The sequence below is a fragment of the Marmota monax genome, unplaced genomic scaffold (assembly GCF_021218885.2).
Source record: "Marmota monax isolate L192 unplaced genomic scaffold, Marmota_monax_Labrador192_F-V1.1 WCK01_AAM20220418_F8-fsc00038, whole genome shotgun sequence".
Lineage (NCBI taxonomy): Eukaryota > Metazoa > Chordata > Mammalia > Rodentia > Sciuridae > Marmota > Marmota monax.
In genome coordinates, this window is record NW_026692498.1 from 675,218 (window position 1) to 701,029 (window position 25,812).

The window sequence follows — 25,812 nt, forward strand, 5'->3', positions numbered from 1 at the left end:
ACCCCCTCCCACAGGCCAGAAAGCCTGGTTCTTTAGATTCTGGGAGAAGGTGATAGGGTCTCTGTGCCTGGAATGCCAGGGTGGAACACCAGGTCCCCTGAGCTCCCTTGGGTGTCAGGCTGTGGGAAGCTCTCCCTCTTCCTGGGCATCAAGGACAGAATCCACCCCCACCCACCTGGAACAGGAAGGAGAGGCACCAGGTGGGTGACTATTGGAAGGCCTGTGGATCTGACTTGCCTAGTGGTCACAGGGGCCAGGGCCCAGCCAGCCAAGGGCTCTGCCTACTGTAGGCTCTGCTGCAGTGTAAGAGGGTGGGCCGAGTCTTCACACAGGCAGGAGACATGACAAAGGGACCTCCCCAAGCCAGGCCAATCAGCAGGACACCTGGGTAATTCTCAAGACCTTTACTGAACTTTCCTTCCAGCATGGGGGGCATGTGGCTGAGGCCACGCATTGTTGCCACCCACAGACACCTCAGCTTGATGAACTTGGTGTGACACTGTCCATATCAGTAGAGCAGGAAAGCAGCTCCAGTGGCTACTTCTCCAGTGGTGCGTAGTTGAGCAACTTCTCAATCAGGTCCACGTGTGCCAGCAGCATTCGGCGGCAACAGTAGCGCTTCAGGCCCAGGGCATCCAGGGCGTCCCTGTGCCAAGGGGAGGAGCGGTGAGACTGTGGTCCCCACAGGTCTGGAGCCACAGCCAACCTCTCTGGGCACTGGTGCCTGCTCATTTTACCCTCCTGCTAAACAAGGTGGACAGCTCCACCTGGGCTGGAGCTGAGACCCTGCAGCAGGATCCCAGTGGGCCTCTTCTCCCACCTCCTCACTCAGAGGTCACACCCACCCCACCTTTACCTGCCTTCTGCCTGTTTCTAAAGCTGGTACCCAGGACTGAGGCAGCTCCTGGGGCTTCTGAACAGCTGGAGGGGAGCTTTGTGGACCAAGGCCCTAACCAAGGTGCCAACTCCTCTCATCTAGCTCAGGCCCTACAGGGCAGGTTCTGTGCAACACAGAGATCAGTGGCCCTGTAGAGCTCTGGTCATCCTGGCAGGCCTCAGCAGACAAGAAATAAACTGTGGAATCTCTCCCCAGCCCTGCTCCCCAAGTAAGAGAGAATCTACCTCCTCAGGATCCTCCCTCTCCCATTTCACAGCCCAATGACAAGTCTCAGTTTCCCTAGGACTTAGTCATTCTCAGGCTTTGGAAAACTTCCCACACCACTGGCTTCAATGCACAGAGATGGCCGCTTGGGAAGGGGTAGGCCTCCCAGATACTTCCATGCTGGTCACTCTAGCAAGCTTTCCGGCCTGCACACTGACTCTTGTATGACATGCAGGCACAGTGAGCCCCAGGGCTTTACAGGAGACCACAAGGTGGCAGGTGGTCAGACTCTGCCTCAAAAGTCAGGGATGGCAGTATTCAGAAAAAAAAAAATCTGTTTTGCATCTTAATGGATCAGCAAGGTTTACAGGACAAGAAGTGGGCTTAACAGAGAAAGGAAGTAGGGAGATCTTTGCTGCAGATGAAAAGTGCTTGTGACCTCCAGGGAGATACCTAAAAGTCCCCAAGACACCCTGCAGAGGGCAACACTCTCCAGAGAGGAGACGGACAGCTGTTCTGCCCCTCTCCCCGGGGAAGCGGGTGACCCCGGATCGCTGACCTCGCCCCCCTCTCCCCTCTCTCCCGGTCGCCGGCCACACCGCCCAGCTTTTCTCGGGTCGCCGCCCCCCCTCCCCGGGGTCGTTACCTCCCGCCCCCCCTCTCTCCGGGTCGCCGGCCACACCGCCCCGCTGTCCCCGGGTCGCCGCCCCCCGCCCCGCTCTCCCCGGGGTCGTCACCTCCCGCCTCCCTCTCCCCGGGTGGCCGGCCACACCGCCCCCCTCTCTCCCCGGGTCGTCGCCTCCCGCCCCCCTCTCTCCCCGGGTCGTCACCTCCCGGCCCCCTCCGGGTGGCCGGCCACACCGCCCCGCTCTCCCCGGGTCGCCGCCCCCCCTCCCCGGGGTCGTTACCTCCCGCCCCGCCCCCCCCGGGTCGCCGCCCCCCGGGCGCCCCGCGCCTCACCCCTCGGTGTATTCGGCCTGCAGCAGTCCCAGGTAGGCCTCCCACTTGTTGCCCACGATCTTGCCGCAGGTGAAGCAGCGCACGGGGATGATCATGGCGGCGGCTGGCGGGCGGGCGGCGCGGCGGTCCTGCAGGTCCCGCCCCGGGCGCGTCCACTGCACGGGGGCCCGCCCCGCCCCGAGCCTTCGCCCGCCCCCACGGCCCTGGCGCTCTCCGCCACCGTCCCCGTCCCAGCTGCGACAAGTTATCCCCGCGCGCTAGCGGCTTCTGGGGCCCGCGCGTCCGAAGCAGTAGCACGTGGCGTCCCCGCACGCCACAGTGGTACATTCCGGCGCTACGGCGTCCCAGTGCGGCCGTAAAGGCTGCGGCGGCGGCGGTTCGCGTTTCTCGTGCCCGCATGACTGACAGCTGCTCGGCGGGAGCGGCGTCGAGCAGGAGACCGCGCTCTCAGGTACGGCGCCGGCTGCAGGCCGGGTCCCGCGTGCTCGAGCTCACCCGGGAGTGCGAGTCCAGCCCCACGCGTGGGTCACGACCAGTGGCCGGCCCGGACAGGGGTTGCCCGACGGCGCGCGGCCCCGCCACGCAGCGTCCTCACTTGGGTCCTGCCGCAGCGCCCCGAGGCGCCTGCGGCGGAGTTTGCACGTCCCCAACCCATGCCGTCGCAGGTCCGCCGGCTGCCCGGCGACTGGGTTGGACGGCGGCAGGCAGTTCCTCGCCGCACACCCTTCCCTGCCCGAGAGGGGAGCGGGACGGCGGGCTTGGTGAACACTGGATGCCCGCGAGCGCCTCTGAGCAGGGGGCGGGGGAAGTGGTCAGGGAGGGCGTCGTGGAGCGGGTGCGCTCTGAGCTGAGCCTCCTCCACACGACTCAGACCCCGGGGTTGTGGCTGCAGGACCTGCGGGCCACTGAGGACTTCGAGGACATTGATGGGGTGGGGCGAGCCTGGACTCAGCACCTTCTTGCTGTGATGGGACTGCCTGAGAGGTGGGAGGGACCGGGTAGAGGGGGCAGGGAGGTTTGATGGAGGAGGTGAGCTTTGGGATCTGGGGGTGAGGATTTGGAGGCAGATTTTTTGCCCGTGGAGTTCGGAGAGAAGCTCTGTGGAGTCCCAGGCATCTGCCAACTGCCCTCTGGGGCAAATGTTGGACTCTGGCCTTCGTTGTAGGGGAGGGCTATGGAGGGTCTCCTGGGTCGGGAGTGGAACACAGCCGCTGCCCGTTAGATTTTATACCAACGCCCTTACTCTGGACAACCTCCGCAGCTGATTTTGCCATCCCCCACAGGGCCACGTGCAGAGCCACGAGCTCTGGCTACTTACTTCCCTTTCCTGCCCCCTCTTTCCAGGCTGAGTGGACAGAACATCCTGCCCTGGCCATAAGGGCAGCACAGCCGCCCTGAGTCACAGCGGCCTGGGGTCTGGCCCATGCTCAGCTGCAGAAGCTGCTATTTACTGGAGGTGAGGGAGGCAGGGAATGGGGTCCAGGATGTCAGTAGGGGGACCCTGGGGATGGGTGTGGGCCAAAGGCTTCCTGGAGGAGGGATGGCCTGTCCCACCCCTGCTCTTGCCTGGAAAAGTTGTTTACTCTGGGAGAGACTTGGGAGAGAGGCCTGAGCCAACTTGACATTCCCTGAATTCCACGTGCATGCATGCTTGGGGCCGTGGTTGGGGGGTGCTGCTTTTTGGGGCAGTGGCATCCTCCTCTCTCCGACCCTCTACCTCCTCCCTCCAGCTCTGACTTTCTAGGAGAGGACCTGGACCAGAGAACCCTGAGGCCGCCCCCTTTCAGCCCATTTGCCTGTCCCCGGGCACTTGCTCCTCCCTGGCTCTGTGTCTCAGGCCTGTCCTGAGCTCTGAATCAGGCTAGACCTGAGGACCTTGGAGAGTTCAGAAGTCAGCCCTGCTCCGTGCCTCCAACCTGGCTGATGTGTCCCTCCGTGTGCATTTGGGGGCAGAAGTAGGCTGGGACCTGGGCCAGCTCAGGCACACACAGAGGCACAGGTTATAGTGCCTGCCAGCTGGCCAGCTCAAAAAATCCCTCTCCCCTGGTGAGCAGTAGGTGGCACCCAGGCTTCCAGAAGGGTGCACAGTGGTGCCAGGAGCAGGAGGTGGTTATGCTTCTGTGTGGGGTCCAGGCACCAGGATGTGTGGTTGGCATCCTGCTTGGCATGGTTCCTGCCAGAGGAGGGGTCACTTCTGAGCAGGGAACAAGGGAAAACTGTGATTGAAGTTCTGGCTGCTGAGCCCCTCCCAAACCCTGGGCCTTGCCCTGGAAACAGGTCAGCTACAGGTGGGAGGGTGGTGGAGGCCAGGGAGCAGAGCACTGGGCTGGAATTGAGCTGTGCCTCTGGCCCTGGATCACAGTCTCAGCTTCCCCATCTGTAAAGCTCTGATGGGACCAGAAGCTGTCATCCAAGAATGGCAATGGTGACTCTCTCCTGGGGACCCCAGCCTCACCCTCCATATCTGTGCCTTCTGGCTCAGCCCATCGGGGACAGATGGGTGTTGTGGGTGTGCTCGGTGGGGAGTATGCTGCACGGGTCACAAGCCTGATTACTTGGATACCTTGCTGGCATTGCACACACCCTGTCCCTCTGGTTGCTAGCTGTGTGCTGAAGGTTCCAGTGTCTGCTACCCAAGTGCCTCCTCACAGTTATGGGGGTCCTGGCAAGTGGGGGTGTGCAGTAGTGGTGGTGACTAGTTGGCTTAACCCAATGACCCTTTGGACACATACCTGGCTGGGAGCATTTGGGAACATCACTGTCATCCATCCCAGGTGCCCAAGAAGGATATGCTAGAGACTGTTCTGTAGGAGTGCATGGCATGGGGGCACCTGGCCTGGGTTGGCTTAGCTTTGTTCAGACATGGGCACCCCAAAGGTTTAATTGTGTCTCCTCTACCCCCATTCCCATGTGACCTCCAATAGAGAGACGCCTCTGGGCGAAGGGGAGGGAGCAGGGGAAGGTGCTGAGCTCCGGTGTTCCAGGAGGAGAGACTGGGGCCCTTTTGATGACCACTGAGATACTTCCCACCCCATCCCTGATCTCTGTCCCTCCCTGAAGTGGGTGGGGAAGTATGAGGGGTGTGTCCAGTCTCCAGGAGCTCAGATTAGGCTGGGAGGGAGATGGTCCTACTTGGGCTGTGTGCACCTTCTGGTCCCTGCTTGACTGTGTGGGGTGTCACCCTGCCTGGCCAGGTGTCTGCAGTGCCTCTGCCTGGGGCAGCCCTGGGCCCAGCAAGGCCATGGCTGCAGCTGCTGAGGAGGCCACACCACAGCCTGTTTATGTTGGCACAGCCCTCCCCGCCTCCTGCTTTGCTGTCTACCCGGGCCAGCTGGGCTGTGTGTGGAGAGCCGGGCTCTGAGCCCCGGAGCCCAGCCTGTACTACTCTCCCACTGAGGGTCTCAGAGAGGGTGGCTCTGCTGCCTGCCCTGGGCTGCTGTGGGCAACCTCTCTTTGGAGTTTGGGGAGGTCCTCTTTGAGTAGGATGTGTTCTGGACAGGTAGGTACCGTGGCCTTCTGTGGCTCACCCCCCAGAGTTTCCCACCCATACCTCCTCCCACGTAGCCAAGGGTCTGGGGACCCTGATGGCAGATGGATGAGCTTCATGGGGCATAGCTGGCTGAGCAGGCCCCTTCCTGAGTGTGGGTATCAGTCTGCTGAGAGCTGAAGAGGGGTGGGGAACGGGTACACCTGGTGGGCAGTAGAAGATGCAGGCAGCTCTCTGGGCACTGGCCGTGGGGTGGACCCCACTGCATGTCCCCACATGCATGTCCTGGCCGTGTGCCTCTGCATGTCTCTGAGCACGTGTGTTCCTGCCCGTGCGTTATTTGTGGGCCAGTCTGTGATCCTGCTTGAGCGTCTGGGAGGCTGGGGTGGGCGAACTTGAAGAGCAGTCCCTGTTGGAAAGCTGCCCTGGTTTGGGCCACTGGTCAGAGGCCTGCCTGGAGTCTGGCTGTGCACCCCCTCTCTGCCCACACTGGAACACCTCCCTCATGGCCTTGGGCACCTGCAGGGGAAACCACTTGTAGTGTGGCCTGCATTCTGCCCTCTCTCCTGCAGAGCTCAACCCTGCGCTGGCTGTGCTGACCGTTCACCAGTCCACTGGTCTCTTTCCCGTGGTGAGCCAAGGTAGGTCGTGGCTGGGCAGTGCATGGTGGGCAGCGCGGGGGCTGCCTCTTGGTCTTCCACACCAGGCCCAGAGGCCTGGCCTGCTGGCTTTCAGGCTCTGGGAGAGACATCCCCACACTGTGGAGGATGGGACCCTTGTGGTGAGGGGCTGGGCACTGGGCCAGGGAGGCACGGTGTCCCTACCCTGGGCCCTGCTGTGGACAGGTGACATGCCACTGTCTGAATCCAACTTGGCGCGGAAGTGAGCCCAGTCCTTGCTGGACTGCCCTGGGGCCCTGGGTTGGGTTTCGGGTTTCATGTCAGACGGGCCTCATCTGCTAATGTGGGTGTTGTGTGCAGGGTCTTGGAGAAGGGAGAGCAGTGCAGGTGCGGCACACTGGAGTGGCATCCTGAGTGCTGGGCTCAGTACTGGAGCTCGGACCAGGTCCCTTTTTTCCTCCCTTTTCCCCAGACCCTCTGGCACCTCTTGGGGCACCCTGTCCATAACTGTTGCCCTTCCAGTTTCTGCCACTTGGGGTGCTGGAAAGCTGGGGCTCAGGATTGCCTGGCTCTGGGTACCCTGCTCTGGAGTCAGGCTGTGGGGAGACTGCCCTGGGCTCCCCACTCAGCTGGCAGTTCCTGTTCTTGGTCTTCAAGGAGGGGAGCTGACTGTGTGGGCACTGCTGGGGATCTGGTTGTCCGGTGGTTGAGTCTGTGTGTCCCCGGGCTGCAGGGCCACCTAAGAGGGAGCCTAGCAGTTGACTCCAGAGCTGGGGGGGAGTGTCAGTGTGTGATGTAATGTGGGTGGTGATTTTGGTCGTAGAGGTCAGCACCTCTGGTCAGCCCTAAGCCTTCCCTGGAACCCTGTGGCTTCTGCCCTTCTTGTGTCCACAAGTGCATTCACTTCCCCCAAGCCCTGTGTGTCCACCCTCGGGTGTGCAAGGCTGGCTGTTGGGCAGGGGGTAAGGGGATCGCCAGGGGTCTTGTGGGGTCGTTGTTTGCTACCTGCTCCCTGGGCAGAGCTGTGGGCAGTGGTCTCTGCAGGGCCTTGAGGGAGGACTCTGCTTCCTGCTTCTCAGCTGGGCTCCTGGTATGTGGGCCCACAACACCAGAGAATCCTTAGGGGATGAGGGAGGTAGTGGGAAGCCCCAGGCTGGCCATGTGGTAGGCGGAGACCTCCTGATAGGCTTCCTGTGCACGGGGCTCTTCTGCCTCCCAGCCAAGGCTGGGGCTGCAGATCCTCACGGAACCCTCAGGGGGCAGCAGAAGGCTGGTGCAGTGAACCCTCCAGCCTCCAGAGGGGTGGACCTCACTGGGTACCCACGGTTCCCAGAGCCACTTCCCACTTTTAAACTTTTTTGATAGTTGTAGATGGACAGCATGCCTTTATTTTATTTGTGTATGTGGTGCTGAGGATTGAACCCAGTGCCTCCCATGTACAAGGCAAGTGCTTTGCCACTGAGCTACAGCCCCAACCCCATCTCTTTCTTTTTAAAGGCCTGGGCTTTTAGATCTGGTCAGCCCTGCCAATGGGCACCCCTCCTTTCCCTCTGTTGGCCCTTCCTCATTCCTTCTCCTAGCCTCCACTTTGCCGGGGACTGTCTGGGAGCTTGAGCAAGACCTCCCTCTTTGGACTGAAGTTTCCGGGATTGTCCATGGAGTGGGCACCACTATTATGACCATCATGGTGACAGGGAAAGCCTTGGCTGCAGCCTTAAACCCAGGGTGCAGAGCACATTTGTGGCTGCTGTGGTCCCCCTGCCTCTGCCCAAGCCGGCTGGAGCTGCAGAGACATGGGGTGGTGCATGGGCCCACATCTGTCCTCCACCTTTGTGGGCATGTGATGGGCTATTGGAACTTGTGTGTGCTCACCAGTGCATGGTCATCCATGCCTATTCCCCTGTTTGCTGGTGCCTGGGAGGGGTGGGGTCTCTGGCTACAGGCTGAAATTCAGGACATCTTGTTCAGAAATTACAGAGAATTTCAGATGGTATCAGTGGATTCTCAAGACCAACATTCACTGTTTGGTTGCTTGTGAAGCAGGCCCTGCTCCCCAAGTCTAGGAGATAGGACTGGGGAAGAACCCAGCCTGAGCACCCTGGGTCTGTGGAGAATTGCCGGTTTCTTTGGGGTCACTCCTGTGCTCCTCTGTCTGGTCCCTCCTTTTAAGTGAGTAAACCTCTCAGGCAATCCCTCTGGGGCATCCAGGGCTCCCCAAGGTACCTAAAGCTGGAGCCACGTTGCCACCAACAGCAACGGGGTCACCCCTAAATTTGCACAGAGCTTTGCACATCCTTCGCACGGGTCGAGGTTGCTCTGCCACCGTCTCGTGGCGGGCCAGTGTGGGGTGAGGTGGGCCAGGGGCGTGGGCTGGGGGACGAGCTGCGGGGCTTAGTATCTGCCCCCTCAAAGGCTCCTCTGGCCTCGGTGGGCCTCTTCCTTACCCCGCAAGGGTGGGGGCGCGCCCCGGGCCAGGCGATTGGCCGGCAGGGCGGGGCGGGGCGGCGCCGGATTGGCGGTCGGCACGGGGCGCGGCGGCGGGCAGGTGTCGGGAAGCGCGGAGCTGCGCGCCCGCTGCCACCGCGGGGGCCGGGCCAGGGCGGGATGGGGCGGCCCGGGACCGCGAGCGCCAGGCGCTGACTGCGGCCAGAGCCGGTGCTCCTGGCGGCCGTGGCCCCGGCCACCCCGGCGCAATGCGCCGCTCGAGCACGGACGAGTCCACGTACCGGCGCAGCCCGTCGCCGGAGGGCAAGGAGCCGGGCTTCACGCGCGGCGGCCCCTTCCGGCGCTGCAGCAGTCTGTATGGGCGCGCGGGCACCGGGGATGCTGAGGACGCGGGCGGCAGCCCCTTCTTCGGCGTGCACGCGAACCCCGGCCCCAAGGCGGCTCAGGCCCGCCACACGTCGCCCAAGGGCAACAAGTACGTGGTCTTCTACCTGGACCTGTCCTTCATCTTCCTCCTAGAGCTGAAGCGCTGCAGCATGGCGCGCGGCTGCCTCCAGGGTGTCAAGTACCTCATGTTCGCCTTCAACCTGCTCTTCTGGGTGAGTGCGCGGGCAGCGTGGCTGCTCGAGGAGGGCTGGGGGCCAGGACCTGGGGAGGGCCCGGGGCTGCTGTCTGGCTGACCAGCCGCGGGGTGTCGCCGGACCTCTGCTTTCCTGGGCTGCCCGCCTGCCCCTCCTGCTGAGACAGGATGTGTTGCGCACGTGCACGCCGGATGGGGCTGGGCCCTCCCGACCCTGAGCCTCTGCTGGGGTGGGGGTTCCAGTCCTGGTCAGGGCCAGCACTGCGCGGGCACCTACCCTCTGCCTCTGGGCTTCCACAGCCTGCGTCCTTGCCTCGCCCCCTTCTTCTGTAGCGCTAACCCTGGGACTCCTTCCCCAGGACTGCCCTGAGGAAACTTTGCCAAGCCTAGGTGGACCCCAGTCACCCAGAGGGCCCCAGAAATAGTGTGCACGGCCTGAGTGAGCGGCAGGACCTTAAGGGACTCCTGGGCGAGCTGGGGAGGCGCTGGCTCCCAGCCTCCCCAACTTGTAGAGGTGCAACGGGGATTGCTGACAAGCAAGAGAGGCAGCAGGGGTTGGGACTTGCCTGCTGGTGGAGCAGAGGGTGACCCCCTCCAGCCTAGAACACCAGGGAGGATGGGCCCCGGCAGGTTCCACACCTGGCTGCTCTGGAGCAAGCTTGGCTAGACCCCGCAGAGGAGCTGGGGGCGGGGGACTCCCATTACCTGAGCTGGGCCTGGGGCTTCACTGGCTGGGCTGGGAAGGATTGGTGGAGAAATGACACCCCAGGTCATTCCAGGCTCTGTCCTTAGTTCCTGTGCGGACTCTCCTTTTACCACTGAGTCAGGAGTGAGGAGACGCAGCTGAGCTCAGACTTCGGAGGTGCTGCCATGTGCATGTGGTTCAGTTCTGGCACATGCTGTAACCTGGGTCCACCTTCTTGCCTGGCCTGGCTTGGGGCAGGGGCTGGGGGGTCACAGAGAAGGGCAGCCATCCTGGGCTGCCTGTGGGGAGTAACTCCAGAAGGGGTCACCTCAAGGGTTTGTCCTCTGCAAGAGAGTTCTGGGAGGGGCAAGACCCAGGCCTCAGGCTGAGCAGTGCCCTGTAGGCCAGGAAGTGGGCGGCAGGGTGGGTGTGTGGGGAAATGTCTTCCTGGTAAGATTGGGCAGCTTCAGTGGGCACCAATGTGGTCAGTGCAGGGTCAGCAAGTCTCCAGCAGTGGGAAGGGGAGTGGGTGGTGGTGTGAAGAGACAGGCAACCTAGTGGCAGGACCTGGGCAGGAGATGGGGATCTGCTTACCCTCTCTTTCCTGACCTGGACACCTGTCTGCAGGGAAGAGATGAAGGGGGCCTCAAAGGGGGTCTCAGCAGTCTAGGCCCCCCCTGTGGGACCTTGCACCCTATATGCACCCTACAGCTACAGAGCAGGCACATTCTGCTGTTCCCTAAATGATGTCCTCCACCTGGGAAAGAAGAAATCAGCGGTCCCTGGGGACCCCTAGGCTGGAAAATCTGATTCTCTTTTATTACCCAATTATACTCCCCAGCCTCAGACCTAAGTCCCTTGCAGCTAGTCTCACACACCTGCCTGCCACCCTCTCCCCAAATGGTGCCCAGTAGGTCTGAGGCCTAGGACCGGAGCAGGGGCTGTGTCCTGGGTTGGAGGCCACCACAGGGGAGTACGCAGGGCTGTGAACAGGCAGGACTGTGCTGGGCTTAGGGGAGCTTCCTGCCTTGGTCCTGGCAGGTGTGATGTCCACCCTGTCTTTTCCCTGAACCCCTTCTGAACGGTGACAGGCTGTGGGTGGGAGAGGTGGGGCTGGTTCATTCCTGACCTGGGACCCTGTGCCCTTTGTTGCCCGTAGGAGGGACTTTGCCCCCACTCCATTTCCCACTCATATTGGGAGATCAGCTGACAGGACTTCCCCTTCTGCGTGGCTTCCTTGACCTCCCAGTTGGAGCTAACCCTGCAACCAGAGTTCAGAGGGCACCCACCCCGTGACCCCTGCTGGGACACCCCTGGCAGCTGCCTCCTCCAGCCGACTGGCTCTGTGGGTAGCAGTGGCTTTGCCCAGCCTTCCTTTGAGATGTGCACAGTGGAGTGGCAGGTTAGACTCGGGGTCCCTTACCCGGGGTGTCCCCCGGCAGGCCATCCTGTGGGAGAAGGAGAGTGCAGGGCCCATGAACGAGGTGGGGTGGGCTGTGGTGCCAGTGGTGGTGAAGGGGTGGGGATGGGGTGGCCCCGGGGACCCCTGTGTTCAGGCCTGAGGCTGTGTCATCAGCTGGGTCTCTGCCAACAAAGCTCTTCCAGGTCCCCAGGGGTGGGGCAGCAGCAAAGCAAGCTCTTCCTGCCCCTCCCCACCCCTGCCCTAACTTGGGGCTCTGCCCACGGGCAGTTGCTCCAGCCCGGTGGCCAGTCTGAGTGGGGCCGAGCCTGCCAGCAGGATGGGGATGCTTCCCTAGCTGTACGGGCCGGGTGCTGGCCTGGACCTCAGCCACGCAGCTTTCTCCCAGACAGTGGCCCCTCCCCACTCTGCTCAGGAGGCCTCCCTCCTTATGCCCTTCCCAGCCTTTCTCAGCAGAAGCCCCCAGCTGTTCCCTGCATGCTGTGGTCAGGGACTATCTAGGTGGCCAGAGTAGGAGTCAGAGCCCTACCTGCCAGCCTGTCTCCACTACCCAGACACCAGGACCTCAGCAAGTCCTGCCTGGCTGGGTGCATCAGTTTCTTCCTCGGCACCCCCTGGGGGCTGTGCCTAAGGCAGGATCAGGACCCCAGAACAGAGATGTGGGAGGACCCTCATCTGCCCATTGCCTGTGCTGACCCCAGGTGGGCAGAGGCCCCAGGTTGGAGGAGGTGCAGGGTATATGCTCTGCCTGCCATCTCTGCTGGGAGGGGCCTGGGCCTCTCTGGGCTCTGTCTTGCCTGGGCTGCTCCCCGTGGTAGCCTTGGAATCTAAAGGAAGGTCCTGCCAGTCACCAGGCAGAGGCCTTGCCTAGCCCTTGGTTTTCTTTCACCCTTGGTGAACTGAGATGATGTTTGACAGTGGCTCTGTTGCTGGCCCTTGAGGAGGGTGTCCTGAGTCTGATGGAGGAGGGGACAGCAAAGGGCAGAGCCAGGACACTGAGGGAACCCTCCGTTTACTGCCTGTATCAGCCAGTAGCGGGGATGACAGGAAAGCACACCCCAGGGGGAAACCACAGTCCTGCCTGCCCTGCAGAGTAGGTGGCTCCCTGATGGGCTGCTGTGGCAGGGTGGGGGTCGCCTGCCCAGCTGTGGGTTCTAGGCTGGTGCTCTGCTGGGTGGGCAGGTCTTGGGAGTGGACAAATTACATCCAAGTTTAAGTAAGAAAACTCACTCTACCTGGTGGCCAACCTCCCAGCCAAGACCAGTCATGTTTCTGCCAACCTGGCAGGAGAGGGGCTTCTGCAGGGACCTAGCCCTCCACCCTGTTCCCAGGACGTGGCCAGCTGCTTGTCCATCTGCTACACTGTGCTTTGTGGCCGGACGGGTGGTGGGTGGAGGGCTGGCTGGCACCAGCCCCAGTGGAGAGGGCACATTTGATGGATGCCAGGCACTACCAGCCTCCATGAAGCCAGGGGCTGCCATGGGTATCAGTAGTCAGCAGAGCTCAGGGGCCAGGTAAGCTGCACAGATAGCACCCAGAAGTCGGTCGTGTGCAGCATCTCTGCGTACCCCTGTTTGACTTCCAGTCTTCAGATCTCTCTGAAACTGCTTATGACAAGATCACCAAATGAAGTCTGTTACTAGATCCAGTGATCTCTTCTCAAAGCTGGGCTGGGGACATGGACGGCAGGAAGCCCCTCTCCTTTGTGTCTCCTCAGCTGCCGTCCCCCAGGATGCCTGGCCCCTCCCCCAGGCTGTCTAGGGGTCCTGCCTCCCGCCCACAGTGAGAGGCAGTCTGTCTCTGGGGGCTGGAGAAGGAGTGCTGGAGCGGGAGGTCCCAGCCCCCCACGTCTGACCCCGGAGACGACCACTCCAGCCTCCCAGCCCTTGAGCTCTGTCTTTTGCGTCTGTCTCTGAGGCTAATGAGCCCATTTCTCCTGTACTACGAGGCTGTAATTTTTTTTTAAGCAAAAATTTTAATTTTTTTATTAGTTGTTGATGAACATTTATTATTTATTTATACGTGGTGCTGAGAACTGAACCCAGGGTCTCACACATGCTAATCAAGTGCTCTACCACTGAGCCACAACCCCAGCCCAAGGCTGTAGTCTTCCTGCCCAAATGTTTCAAAAGCTGCATGTGCAGAAACACTTTTGAAGTGACAGGTTCGGTGACTTTCCTTGCCTGTGCAGGATTCCGTCTGTGTGCCCATGCCTGCTGTTTGTGGGAGGGGTGGGCCCCAGGGGACAGTGGGCTTCAGGGTGTAGTATCATGTGACCGTGTGTGTGTACTGCCGTGTGGTGTGAAGAGTGTCTGGTGGTGTGTGGGCTGGTGTCGCCTGTCAGTGTGGGCAGTGGCCAAGTAGGTGGGCAAGGTGTCTGTGGAGTGCTCAGTTCCCATCTGAGGGTGGGGCTGAGGTGTAGGGTCCCGACCTGCCCAGGCTGTCCTGGGGACTGGCCCACCTCCTGGAATGGGCACTCCTCCTTGGGGCCAGCCCTTCTCCACGGTGGTGTCCAACCCATGACCTGTGTGTCCCGTGCCAGGGCTGCTCCAGCAGCTTGCTTTCCTGCTGACACACGTTGTCTGCCGCCCTTGAAAGGCAGAGGTGGCTGGTGCAGGCAGTGGGGCTTTGAATGACATGTACCTCCCCTCTGCTCAGGGATTGCCCATCACTGGCCTGGGTGCTCAGCCCCAAGGTGCGGCCCTCCCGGTGTGACTGGCCACAGCCAAGGCTGCACTGAGCCAGGCACCAGGCCTGGGGTCAGCCCTGTGGGTGGGCCTGACCCTAGGGCCTGCCTCTTCCTTCCCTATGGTGTCCAGGCTCCTCCACGCAGACCCAGCGGGCCTTGGGGAGCCCTGCCCTCCAACCTCCCTGGCCCTGCTAGGGCAGTGCTGGACAAGGCCGGGTGTGTCTCCCCCCGGTGTTCCTGCACAGCAGCTCAGGTGCCTGTTTGCCTCGGTACCCAACTGGGTCCTGGAAGACCCACCAGGCCTGGGGACTGCTTTAGGCCACGAACATGGCCTAGGGCACACCAGGGACCCTGTCTGTCATGGCTCGTGGAAGCTTTGTGTTTGGGGCATGATGCAGGGGACATGGTCAGGAGGAGTACGAGGTGAGCAGGTGCCTGGCCAGGCCTCCCCCACCCCCAGAAAACAGCAGTACCCACTTGCGCAGCATCCAGCCGCCACCCCTTGCCTTGCTTGTTCAGCACCACGGATGGCACCCCACTCCCAGCTGCTGGTGCCTGGGGGTGGAGGGCTTTCCTCCATCCCATGGCAGAACTTGGTCCCACAGCAAGGGGACATTCGTGCCACCTGAGGCACATGCACCCTTCTCCATTCGCCAGGGTCTCCTCTGTGGCAGCCCCTGGCCAGGTTTGCTCAGGAGCCATCTGAGGGTGTGTGGCAAGGCCTTCTGCCAGGTCCACAACAGCCCCTCCCTGGGTCCAGAACATAGGGACCCATGCTTTTCCTACGCTTGCCCTGGCCTGGCCTGGGAGAGTCCCACGAGCACAGTGACCAGTCTCAGGGGTCAGCAGCTCCCAGGTCAGGCTGAGTTCACAGCATCTAGATGTTCTGTTGCTGAATGCCAAGTGCAAGTGTTGGTTTTTAGCAGGAATTACCGGGCAGAGAAAATGGCTGCACTCACCCCGGAAAGATTGGACAGGCAAGGTCATGGGTGCTCAGCAGGGGACTGTCCCGTCTCCCGGGGTTTGACCCAGAGGGGCCCGAGACACCAGTGAGAGGCCTGGGCAGGAGCTTCATGCCCCGACTTTGTTGCAGGCTCCTGCCAGCTGGGCTTGACCAGGAAGTGCATCACGTGTCTTGGCCAGCTAGTACTGAGGGAGCAGTGGCTGCCAGCCCTGCCCTTGACCCTGCCACCTGGGCTGAAGTCTGAATCAGGAGGGTCCAGTGTGCAAGTGGGGATGGGTGGCATCTCCCTGCACCCAGGCCTCTTGGGGCAGGGTTCTGTCTCCTGCAGGGCCCAGGCTCCGTTTCTTTGGCCACCAGGGCTCAGGAGCCTTTTGTGGGGTGGTGAGGTCCCTGTGGCCCTGGGTGGATGCTGCGTCTCCATGGAGCTGTGCACATCTGGGTTCGAGCCTGCCCTGGGGCGTATGCGGGTCTCCAGTAGCTCCATCCCAGGAGTGGCTGTGGCAGTCCCAGAGCCTAGTAGCTGGTGGTACCTCCCTACCCACACACCACCTTGCACACATTCTCTGCTTTTATCCTAAACCACCAGAACCCAAGACCTCAGTGGGGACAAGGGCTGAGCCGTGGTTCCCAGCTCCCAACCCTGCTCCTGAGACCCTGTTGGTCACCATTGCAGACCACCACCATGCTTGCTCTTACTTTATTGATTCTCGTGATGATGGGCAATGAGGGAATTCAGAGTCCCTCTCTTGAATCCAGGGAGGGGATGAGGTCCAGGTGGTTGTGCAGAGGCGAGACCCTCCTACTTCCAGTCTCAGGGGTCAGCAGCTCTTGAATCCAGGGAGGGGATGAGGTCCAGGTGGCAGTGAGGAACCATGACCTCATCATGAGCAGATGCACCAGGAGCCAGGTTTTCCCTTCTTGGGGTGCAGGGCACAGACAGACACCTGAGATCCAGGGAAGGTGGCGACATAGGGCCTGGTGTCTGGAATCCTGAGGACCACCCACTGAAAAGCCTGACCACCTCATGTGGTCCAGAGGGGTGGACCTGCCTGTCCTGGCCTTCCTGTGGTGGGCACTAGGCTTTGGTGTGGGTGGACCTGCAGGACAGCAGAAGGGACAAGCCGGGTGCTTCTTGCAGGCAGCAGGAGTGGGGGTGCTGGGAGTATCTGACCCTGGAGGCCAGTGGGGCTGGTGAGGGTCGGGGTAGGAGCTCCCTGGGGGTGGCCTCATCCTGTTTCTCTTCCTCGGTACTGCGGCCCCAGCTGGGAGGCTGTGGCGTCCTGGGTGTTGGTATCTGGCTGGCTGCTACACAGGGGAACTTCGCCACCCTGTCCTCCTCCTTTCCGTCGCTGTCAGCTGCCAACCTGCTCATCGTCACAGGCACCTTCGTCATGGCCATCGGCTTTGTGGGCTGCATTGGGGCCCTCAAGGAGAACAAGTGCCTGCTGCTCACCGTGAGTGTGCCTGGTCCTGGGGCTGTGCGGTCTCGGCCAGCTCCACCTCTGTCCTGGCCTGAGGGGCTGTGGGGTGCTCTCAGAATGTGGGGGAGTGCAGTGGCCTGTCAACAGGACTTGGGCACGCCCTGCTACACGTGCAGCTCTGTTGGGCCTGGACCTACCTGCCTGCCTTCAGGACCCTCCAGAGACCCTCACCTTGGCCTTACAGTGTTCCCGGAGGGACGCTTCCTGGCCTGGGAAAGTGAGCTCCGGAGGAGGCGCCTTACCACTGCCAGCTGGGTCCTGCAGCAGGGCTAGGGGGCGTCCTGAGTCTCGGGGTTTCCTGGGTAGGGCCTGCTCAGGTCTTTGACTCACTCCCTCCGTGCCCCGCCCCGGGGAGGGGGCAGGAACACTCATGGGCCCCATAAAGTCCCAGATGAGTAAGTGGGTTTGGACCTATTTCATGTCCCCGTGAGGACATCCCAGAGGCAGCGAGGGCCAGAGCCTAGCGAACCGGGCTTCTCCCACTTGAGGTGTGCAGAGCGGCTGAGGGTGGAGGTGGAGGGCGCTGATCCGGGGCCCTGCCGGCAGGTTGGGGCTGAGGCCCTGCTCCCACCCTCTGCAGTTCTTCCTGCTGCTGCTGCTGGTGTTCCTGCTGGAGGCCACCATTGCTGTGCTCTTCTTCGCCTACACTGACAAGGTAAGGCTGCGGAGTCCAGGCAGCAGCACAGGCTGGTGGGGACTCTCCTGAGGCACAGTGGCCCCCTGGGGGGGCCATGGTCATTCAGGTGGCAGAGCAGCACTGCCCACTCGTGGCCAGGCTGCTGGACAACCTCTGGCGAGTGCATGCTTTGAGTGTTGGGTCACATGGTGTCGTTGCCACTGTTCCCAGCTGTGGGTTTTCTTCTTCCCACTTGCTGCTGCTATTTGTTGTGGTACTGGGGAATGACCCCACAGGTGCTTTACCACTGAGCTGCACCCCCAGCCCTTTCTACTTTGAGACAGTCTCAACAAGCTGCTGAGGCTGGCTTTGAACTTGCAATCCTCCTGCCTCAGCCTCTTGAGTCACTGGAATTACAAGTGTGGCCACTGTGCCTGGCTACCCATTTCTAGCAGGAGGGTCTGATACCCAGGGTTGTGGTCATGACCCCCAGCACAGGCTTCTCTGTGGAGACCTCCCCGACTCTGGCACTACAGGATGCTCAGGGCCTACTGTGTCTACCCCAGCCGGTCCTGGGGTTTCTGCTTCCCCAGGGGCTCTGGCTCCTTCACCAGAGAATGACCTTGAAGTCAAGACCTGGGCATAGTAGCCAGGCTGTCAGCTGCAGAGCAGACAAACCTGTCTGTACTAAGTGGACGTATATGCCTCCACTCAGCCTGTGCTCTATCCCAGGCCCTTCAAGGCCCTGCCAGCCTGGGGTTGAGGCCCTGGGGCCCTTGAGGGCTTCCAGAAGGACATAAGGCTGGGAGCTGTATCCTTGGGCACGATGGGGTGGGCTCCAGGAAGTGAGAGCAGGACAAGGGCAGGGCAGGTCTGGCTGAGGGAGGCAGTGGAGCTGGAAGGCACCCACTAGAGAGTGCTGTTGACCCCACTGCACTCCCAGATTGACAGGTACGCCCAGCAAGACCTAAAGAAGGGCCTGCATCTGTATGGCACACAGGGCAACGTGGGCCTCACCAACGCCTGGAGCATCATTCAGACTGATGTGAGGCATGGCTGGGGGAGTGGGGGGGGGGCAAAGGCTGGAGTGGTGCCCCCTGCCTGCCCTTGCCTCTCTGGCCAGCCCCAACACACTGCTTTCCCAGTTCCGCTGCTGTGGTGTCTCCAACTACACGGACTGGTTTGAGGTCTACAATGCCACCCGTGTGCCTGACTCCTGCTGCCTGGAGTTCAGTGACAGCTGTGGGCTGCATGCGCCTGGCACCTGGTGGAAGGCGGTGAGTGCAGTCCACCCTCTGGGGTCTGGGGATGGGACAGGCAAGGCCTGGCTGACTCCACTCTCCCACAGCCCTGCTATGAGACGGTGAAGGCCTGGCTCCAGGAGAATCTGCTGGCTGTGGGCATCTTTGGGCTGTGCACGGCACTGGTGCAGGTGCGCCGGGCAGGGCCTGGGGGGGCTTTTGAGCCCAGGGAAAAGCAGCAATGGCCTTGCCCTGGGAGGGCTTGGGATTGGGGTGGCCCAAGTTTCAGGTGCGGACTCTAGGTGTCATGGGCAGATGTGGGTTCACAGAGCATGGTCAGGGGTGACAATGGGGGAGGTGACCTTTGGTGTTTCAGATCGGGTGCTGCCAGCACTGGTCTCCTAGCAGGGGAGGCAGCGTGCGTGGTTCCTGCAGCCCCAGGCTGGCAGTCGTAGGACTGCCCAGTACAAGATGCATCCTGATGCCTGTGGCCCCAGCTCCCAGTCCAGGTGGGAGCCCTGAGCATCAGCACCAGAGTGCTCCAGAATGAGGTCAGACCTGCCACCAGGGCAGCCCACCCAGCCTGGGTGACACACACAGAAGTAGACACAGCTAGGCTGAGGCACAGTGAGCAAGCTGCAGGGGCCTTGGGCCAAGCAGGGAGGGTCATGTGACCCAAGCTGCAGAACACAGTCCTTGAGTGCTGATGGGGGCCACGTGGCTGAAACTCTACAAGAAATGTGTCTCTGGGGCCTCACAGCTGGTAAGCAGGTGCTGTGCAGGAGGCACTGCGGCAGCAGGTCAGGGAGGGCCGGCTGCACCTGGCAGCAGAGGTCTGTGGCTCCCTTCAGCAGCCCTGCCTATCTCCTTCCTGTCCCTAGATTTTGGGCCTGACCTTCGCCATGACCATGTACTGCCAAGTGGTAAAGGCGGACACCTACTGCGCTTAGACCACGGGCCACCCTGCTTCTCTGCCAAAGGACACCACCCACCAGGGACAGGGCTGTATCCAAACCTGCCCCCACACATCGCAGGACTTGGTGCTCTGCTGGGCTCAGGGGAGAGGCTGGTGCCCTGAACCCCCAGGACCCCATTCCTGGAATGCTTCAGCATGGGCAGCCATGGGGTCTCCTGCCTACATGGGAGGGGCTTTGATACTTTTTTATGTCTTCCAGAGCAGTGTTCACATGGGATGGGGGGGTGCTGGGCCATGGTCCCCTTTGCCCGAGGACAATGGGGGAGTAGGTCTGACCCCTTGGAGACCCTGCACAGGTCCTGGTGCTCCAGACAGGCTGGGCCCCCATCATCCATTTCTGAGGGGCTGCAGCTCCAGGTGCATCCTAATAAAGTGCGTGAGCAGCCCGTGTCTCCCTGGACGCCTGCAGGATGGGCAGCCACAAGCCAACACCAGGGAAGCTCAGCATTAGCCCAGGAGGCGTGGGGCGGGGCCGGGGCAGGGGTGGCACATCCCCACCTGCCCAGCCTGTTCTATTTTGTCCAGAACTCTGACTTCCGGGATTAAGCTTATATGAGTTTTGCAAATGAAGTGGGTTGATGGAAAGACAGCCATTGTCAAAGGGCATGGAGTTAGAAAAATGGTCAAAATGTTTCAAACCACCTCCAGGCCAAATATCCCTCTAATGGGGTGAGAAGGAACCCCTGGCTGCAGGGAGGATGGCCTGGAGTTCAAGGTGGGGCTGAGCTCCTCCAAGGAGCTTCAATTGCTGCAAAACATCCAGCCCCTAAACTACTCCCATAATTCCTTAGCCCCTCAGCACTGCCTTCTGGGATCCCACCCTCCCTCCCTCCCTCACCTACATAACCCCCAATCCTCTGTCACCCACCTTCTGGCCATGACCTGGGAGGAAAGAACACCACCCAGGCCACTCGCAGTGCTGACACCAACCCCCCTCACCCCATGTCCCAGCTCAATGTGACTGCTCATATCCCACTGTCCTCCCTCCAGTGGGAGCTACAGGACCTCAGGGAATCTAACCAACATGGACTTGGGAGATCTGGACACAGCTAGCCACCAAAGCCACCTGTTCACACACCTGGGGAGGAAGTGAGAGCTGTCTTCAGCGCAAACCAGGGTGTGGTACCCTCCCTTTTCCCAAGGCCTCAGCCATGCCCTGGGGTCCAACATAGGACCCCTCTCTGCCCATTGTGCTTGCCCCCAAACCAAGGACACCCCTACCAGACAGTTCTTGGTCACTGCCTGGCTCCAGATCCACCAATCTCCACATCCTGGCTATACTGGCTCCCACTGACTCGCCTCCCTCTCCTCTGCCAGTCCCCGTCAATTCTGAGACAGCATCCACTTTACTTATTCTGGCTCTGGGCTCCGTCCCCAGCACAGGAAAAAAGAAACCAGAACCAGGTGTGGCTCACTGTCACCACCCACCCCCATTCTCAGTGGCCCCAGGGACCCACCCTGTTTCCACACCACCCCTGGTACTCCACTGCTCACGGGGACAGGTGTCTCCCTGTGCTCATCTCAGTGGCTCCCACATGCACACAGGGTGATGGAGCCCACCCAGACTCAGCGCGGAAGGTCTCGCTGCCCTCCACTGTGACAAGTGCAGAGCTGGGCCAGGGCTTCAGGGGGGTGCCCCACATCCAGTCACACCAGGCTCAGTGGGGGGGGGGGGGATGCTGCAGGTAGCAGGTGCCTGGCCAGGTGACCAGTGGAGGTGCAGGCTCTCACTGCTGCCCTGTGGCAGCCATCCCCACAGAGGCCTCGAGTGCAGTTGTGGGGCAAGTGTGGGACATCCACATCTAGCCCAAAGCCTGGGAAGTGCTGGAGAGACCCAAGCCCTGAGCCCACAGCAGGCTGTGGGAGGGGACAGATTCTTGTCCCAGAGTTCCTGCCAGGACAGGGATCACAGCAGACACTCACAGCAAGCGGCAGAGGCCTGTATTTCACTCAACCAGTCGCTCTGTGACTAAGAGAGTCCACGCTGCCTTGGAACTGCTGCCCAGTCTACAGCAGGTCGTAGAAGTAGTCCAGGCCCTGGCCCAGCTCCCAGATGGAGACCCCGACACCCAGCTCTCTGGCCAGCTCCAGCCGCACCTGCAGGGACTGTGGGTACAGACAGGTGTGGGTCTCGCCTAGCTCTGCACCCACACACTGGGGCAACAGGGGAGAGTGGCCTGGGCTCCAGGGCTCCTGGGCTCCAGGGCTCCTGGGCTCCTGGGCAGGCTGGCACTGCAGGCAAGGGCCCTCATGTGGGAAGAGCTAGCACTGCTGCATCCTCCGTGTCTGACTAAAGCTTCTGTCCCACCTCCCTGGGCAGCAGCCAGCACACCTGGCACATACCTTTAAAGTTGGGTAGAAGACGACGTGCCTTCCGCCACGGTTCCTGCAAGACAAGAGGAACTGTCCACCTCCCTGGCTCCAGCCGAGTCTGTGGGGCTGTATTCCCCACACCCGTAAAGTCAGGGACAGACACCTGGAAGTGGTCACTTGCAGTCTGGCACTGGTCCCCACTGTTCTCCCACTCTACCCTCCCCAGGCTGGCAGTACCTGCCCCACTCACTTCTTGTACTCGAAGAAGTGCTCTGCAGCCTGGCTGTCCCACACCATACGGGGCCTGTGGTCCTTCAGCGTCTGGATGTACCTGGAGGAACAGGGTGTGGGTGCAGGAGCCAGCCAGCCTCACAGCTCCCAGGTCAGAGTGCTCTGCGGGAGGCCAACCTTGGGCCAGACCCACAGGATTGCTGCAGATGAGTCATACATTTCAAGAAACACCACTGGCTCCAGAGCCACCTCAGAGAAGTCACCCCTGAGCCTTCCAGCACCCTGTTCAAGAGAGGGACAACCAGCCAGATGGGCCTCAGGCAGTCCCACTCAGCTGCAGCCCCAGGGCTGAGGGACTGTGGGCAGTGGTTTCAGGCCTTCCAGAGATGGCCTCCCTCTGCTGCCTGCCCACACTGTGGACAATGCTGCCCATATCCAGAGAAAGCAGGCCCTCAGAGCATCAGAAGCCAGTGGTTTGAAGACCAGTGTCTCTACCTACACTGTGAAGGCTGTTCCCGAGGTGTGGGGCCAGGATGAGGGCTTCTAGAAGCTGGTGGAGGATCTAAGTCGCGGTCTAGCCCATACTGCACCTTCAAAACAGGGCAGGTCGCCCCACAAGGCTGTGGGCCACCAGCACCAGAACAGATGGCTCTGGAAGCTTCTCGTCCCTCTGAAGTTGGTAGTCTGTGCAGGAGGAGGACCCTCTCTGGCCCAGATGGCAAGATCAGTGCTTGCCGTGTGAGGACACAGTGCACAGGGCACCTCCCTGGGCTGCAGCTGAGGGAGGAGCCCATGCCTTGGGCTATGGGGAGCGGACATCTGCAGGATCTGGGGTTCGCCAGCACAGGGGCTGCCTTGTGACCCTGAGGCTCCGACGGGGAGGCTGTAGTCCTGAGCAGGTTGGAGGCTTGCTAGCCTCCAGGGACTCTTCCAGACCACAGGAGCTGTCATCTTGTGCAGCAGTGCTCTGAATGCCAGAGCCTGGCAGGGTGTGGCTTAGAAGCCACTCCCAGGCCCCAGCAAGACATGGGACAAACACTGGGAAGGGTGGGTACAGAGTATGGGTGGGACCAGACCAGTGACATACCACAGCCTCCCAGACCCAAACTGAACCTCCTCCAAGTGCCTGTAGCTAGAGCTCCCCCTTCCTCCAGAAGGCCATCCTGCCTGGTGGCACAAGCAGCCCTGCACCATGGCTGTGGACACTCACTGTTGTTTATCTGTGGCCTGAGGACTGAGCCCAGAGTGCTTCACCACTGGGTTATACCTGCAGCTCTTGAACTTGTGGTCCTCCTGCCCCAGCCTCCTGAGTAGCCAGGACGACTGGTGCATGTGCCACTGCACCTGTGGGCACTTTTTACTCAGTCTGTGCAACACCGGGCCTTTCTGCTTCTCACTGACCCTTTCTGGAATCCCCCTCTAGTTCAGGCCCTGACAATGTCTAGCAGCCACTGTGGGGATGGGGTGCCTGGGGAGTTGCGGGGTTTGAGGGGTCTGTAGCAGGCGCGGCCTGGGCCCAGCACACAGCTCTGCCTGCCTCATTTCTGCCCCCACCCCCTTAATTGCAATACCACGAAAGCGCTGATGCAGCTGACTGCCTTTGGTCTATGTCTCCTAGATGGCTCAGAGGGAGGAATCTGGGATGTGTGCGGTCACTGAAGGACAGGTGGCTGTCATGCCTGTGCAGAGCTGTGGCCACATACTGCTCCTCTTGGGGGCCTCTGTGGCCACCTTTGCAAGATCTGCTACCCCCTGGAGGAGGTGAGTGGGCAGCCAGGACCCCTGGGAGCACTAGGTTCCTCCTATCAGGAGGTCACAGTAGAAAGACGTGCCAAGAGGGCTGCAGGAAGATGCCTGGAGCAGGGGCCACCCAGACTCAGACTTGTGGTTCTTGAGCCAGGGCACCCCTGCCCCAACACTGCATAAGCAAGGTCTGGGCTTGGGGTCTTGTTCACATGAGACCCCTGAAGAGCATGGTCAGCATGGAAGATGAGCCCCACATGATGGGCCAGGCTCCTAAGAGGAACAGAAAGGGTCACACATGCCTTTGGGAGGCAACAGGTGCTGGCCTGGCCACAGCGAGGGGGGTGGGGGAAGCCAGGCATGCTGGGTGAAAGGCCTGCCTGGAAGGAAGGAGCGGACGGATGGAGGATGCAGAAAAGGCAGAGGAAAAAGATGCCCAGAGGACAGGGGTGAGGAACTGTGATGGGCATCACTGGAAACCCACAGGAAGGGAAGAGTAAAGGGACAGTAGATATCTAAGAAGCAAGCTGGGTACAGAGGGACCCAGTACTCGAGAGGCTGAGGTAGGAGGACGGCTGGAGCCCAGGAGTCAGAGGCCAGCCTGAGCAACACAGCATGGCCCAACTCAAACACAAAAGAAGTGAGGGTTGAGCATTTCCCTAAACTACAACCAAAGGCCTCAGCCACATGTTCAGTCCACTGGTGGGCAATGTCCGAAACAGGCAAGCCCACAGGGACAGGATACAGGCTAGAGAGTGGCAGGCTGGGGTGAGGAAGCCTTCAGGAACTGGATGGTGGTGGGGGTTGCACAGCCCTGGGATGTACTGAGCACCCCAAAACTGCACACTTCTAAACGGGGAAGTTATGCACTTGGATTACACTCTCCCTAAGTTACAGACCTTGCATTCAAAGGGTGAGGAGTGTCAAACCGACCTTATTCCCAGAAAACCTATCTAGACAGGCCAGCGGCTCTCAGCGATCACCAGGGACAAAGAGGCACCCTACATATCCAGGGAGAAAGACATGCTTGGGCCCCCCATGACCTGGGTATCTCCATGGAGACCAGCTTATGGAACTACTGGAGAAAGCTCTGCAGGAAGGGAAGGCAGGACCATGGACAGAGGGCTCAGCCCGGAGCTTGGGGATTCTTCCACGGTCTGCAGGCAGACCGAAGACAAGGAAACGAGCCTGGGGCAGTGGACCACCAACCCAGGACCAGATCCACAGCAGAGTCCTGGGCCTCCCGTGGCGGAGCCTGTAGCAGGAGCACGGCTCTGGGCTGCAAGTCCACATACCAGCTGAAATGGCGGCCCCAACCCTTCCTAGCCAAGCGGGGTCTAAGCAATCTCTATCCCACAGAAGTGGAGAGGGTCCACTGAGGGCTGACCTGCTGCTTGACAGGCCACCAGGACTGCACCAATGGAAAAGGGCTGGGAGTGCCCCAGTAGGGCAGGGCCAGACATCTCCAATGCCCTAAAACTGGCTGGGGCCAACTCCATGGCCTTGGTCCAGTGGGAGCCCTGGTCACCCACTAAGACAGGCTTCCCTTCTTGGTGATGAGTTTCTGCTCAAAGGAGGCCTTGATGAGGCCAGGGCCATGGGCTGTCCACGTGGAGCTGGTGGGCAGCAGGTGGTTTTCTCTTTGGATCTGCCCAGGAGAAAGACAGAAGCCAAGAAGCAAGATGACTGACCAGGATGTAGTGGGACATCATGCCCACATGCAAAGCCAGCTCAGGCTGAGCAAGGAGGGTTCAGGGTGGCATCAGGATCTCAGCAGGCCATGGTTGAAGACTCCCCTGGGCCAGGTGGGAGGGGGCAGAATGAAAGCCACATGCCCCCCCGCACCTGTACCCAGGAGCAGAACCCACACCAGTGGTAGAAACTTCTTGCCCAGGATGGAAATGGTTACCAGATACCTACAAGGAAACCTGCCTGGGGACATGGTGGATAGAGGGGAGCCAGGTGGTACTTCCCTTAGGGCTGCCCCTCTCAACTACTGCCTGGGCCTGCTGGCTTCCACAGGATCATGAAGTAACGGCTGACTTCTCCCTGTGAGGTGGGCATCAGCAAGGCTGCCCGGAGGATGCCACACTTCCCAGCCAGCTGGCTCACCACTGGGAAACAGCTCCATATCCAAGGGGTGGAGGGCTACCCCACCTAGATGCACCTTCCTTGGGGCAGGGGTGAGTGGATAGCTGTCCAGGAAGGGCCTGAGAACCTGTGGGTATGGTGATGTCACCAATCTGGCTATGCTGAGTC

The 25,812-nt window shown here is 61.0% G+C and overlaps 3 protein-coding genes across 15 annotated transcripts in view; 1 reads left to right on the plus strand and 2 right to left on the minus strand.

Moving 5' to 3' along the window:
* Positions 1 to 389: 389 nt before the first annotated feature.
* Positions 390 to 2,220, minus strand: Polr2l (RNA polymerase II, I and III subunit L). The gene is made up of 2 exons (XM_046444798.2): positions 2,063 to 2,220; positions 390 to 646 (listed from the first exon to the last, which is right to left on the minus strand). The coding sequence occupies exons 1-2, from the start codon at positions 2,155 to 2,157 to the stop codon at positions 538 to 540; spliced, it is 204 nt and encodes a 67-aa protein (XP_046300754.1). The 5' UTR covers positions 2,158 to 2,220; the 3' UTR covers positions 390 to 537.
* A 74-nt stretch (positions 2,221 to 2,294) lies between these two features.
* Positions 2,295 to 19,652, plus strand: Tspan4 (tetraspanin 4). 6 transcript variants are annotated; one of them, XM_046444769.2, is made up of 11 exons: positions 2,296 to 2,513; positions 3,407 to 3,518; positions 3,793 to 4,108; positions 6,122 to 6,190; positions 9,134 to 9,213; positions 16,215 to 16,406; positions 17,014 to 17,088; positions 17,993 to 18,094; positions 18,195 to 18,326; positions 18,398 to 18,481; positions 19,172 to 19,652. In XM_046444769.2, the coding sequence occupies exons 5-11, from the start codon at positions 9,151 to 9,153 to the stop codon at positions 19,238 to 19,240; spliced, it is 717 nt and encodes a 238-aa protein (XP_046300725.1). In that variant the 5' UTR covers positions 2,296 to 2,513; positions 3,407 to 3,518; positions 3,793 to 4,108; positions 6,122 to 6,190; positions 9,134 to 9,150; the 3' UTR covers positions 19,241 to 19,652. The 6 variants fall into 6 exon arrangements, with proteins under 6 accessions (XP_046300726.1, XP_046300725.1, XP_046300723.1 ...); XM_046444767.2 differs by lacking the exon at positions 3,793 to 4,108; XM_046444768.2 differs by lacking the exons at positions 3,407 to 3,518; positions 3,793 to 4,108.
* Positions 19,653 to 21,185: 1,533 nt separating this feature from the next.
* Chid1 (chitinase domain containing 1) overlaps positions 21,186 to 25,812 on the minus strand; it is a 34,497-nt gene continuing 29,870 nt past the window's right edge. For 3 of the 8 annotated variants that reach the window (XM_058579326.1, XM_058579325.1, XM_058579327.1), the window contains 3 exons: positions 21,830 to 22,010; positions 21,610 to 21,652; positions 21,186 to 21,372 (listed from right to left, as the gene is read on the minus strand). In XM_058579326.1, coding sequence (XP_058435309.1) covers positions 21,236 to 21,372; positions 21,610 to 21,652; positions 21,830 to 22,010 — 361 coding nt within the window. In that variant the 3' untranslated portion in view covers positions 21,186 to 21,235. Of the gene's footprint in view, positions 21,373 to 21,609; positions 21,653 to 21,816; positions 22,011 to 25,812 lie in introns of all 8 variants that reach the window. The other 5 variants (XM_058579330.1, XM_046444762.2, XM_058579329.1 and 2 more) reach the window with 3 other exon arrangements.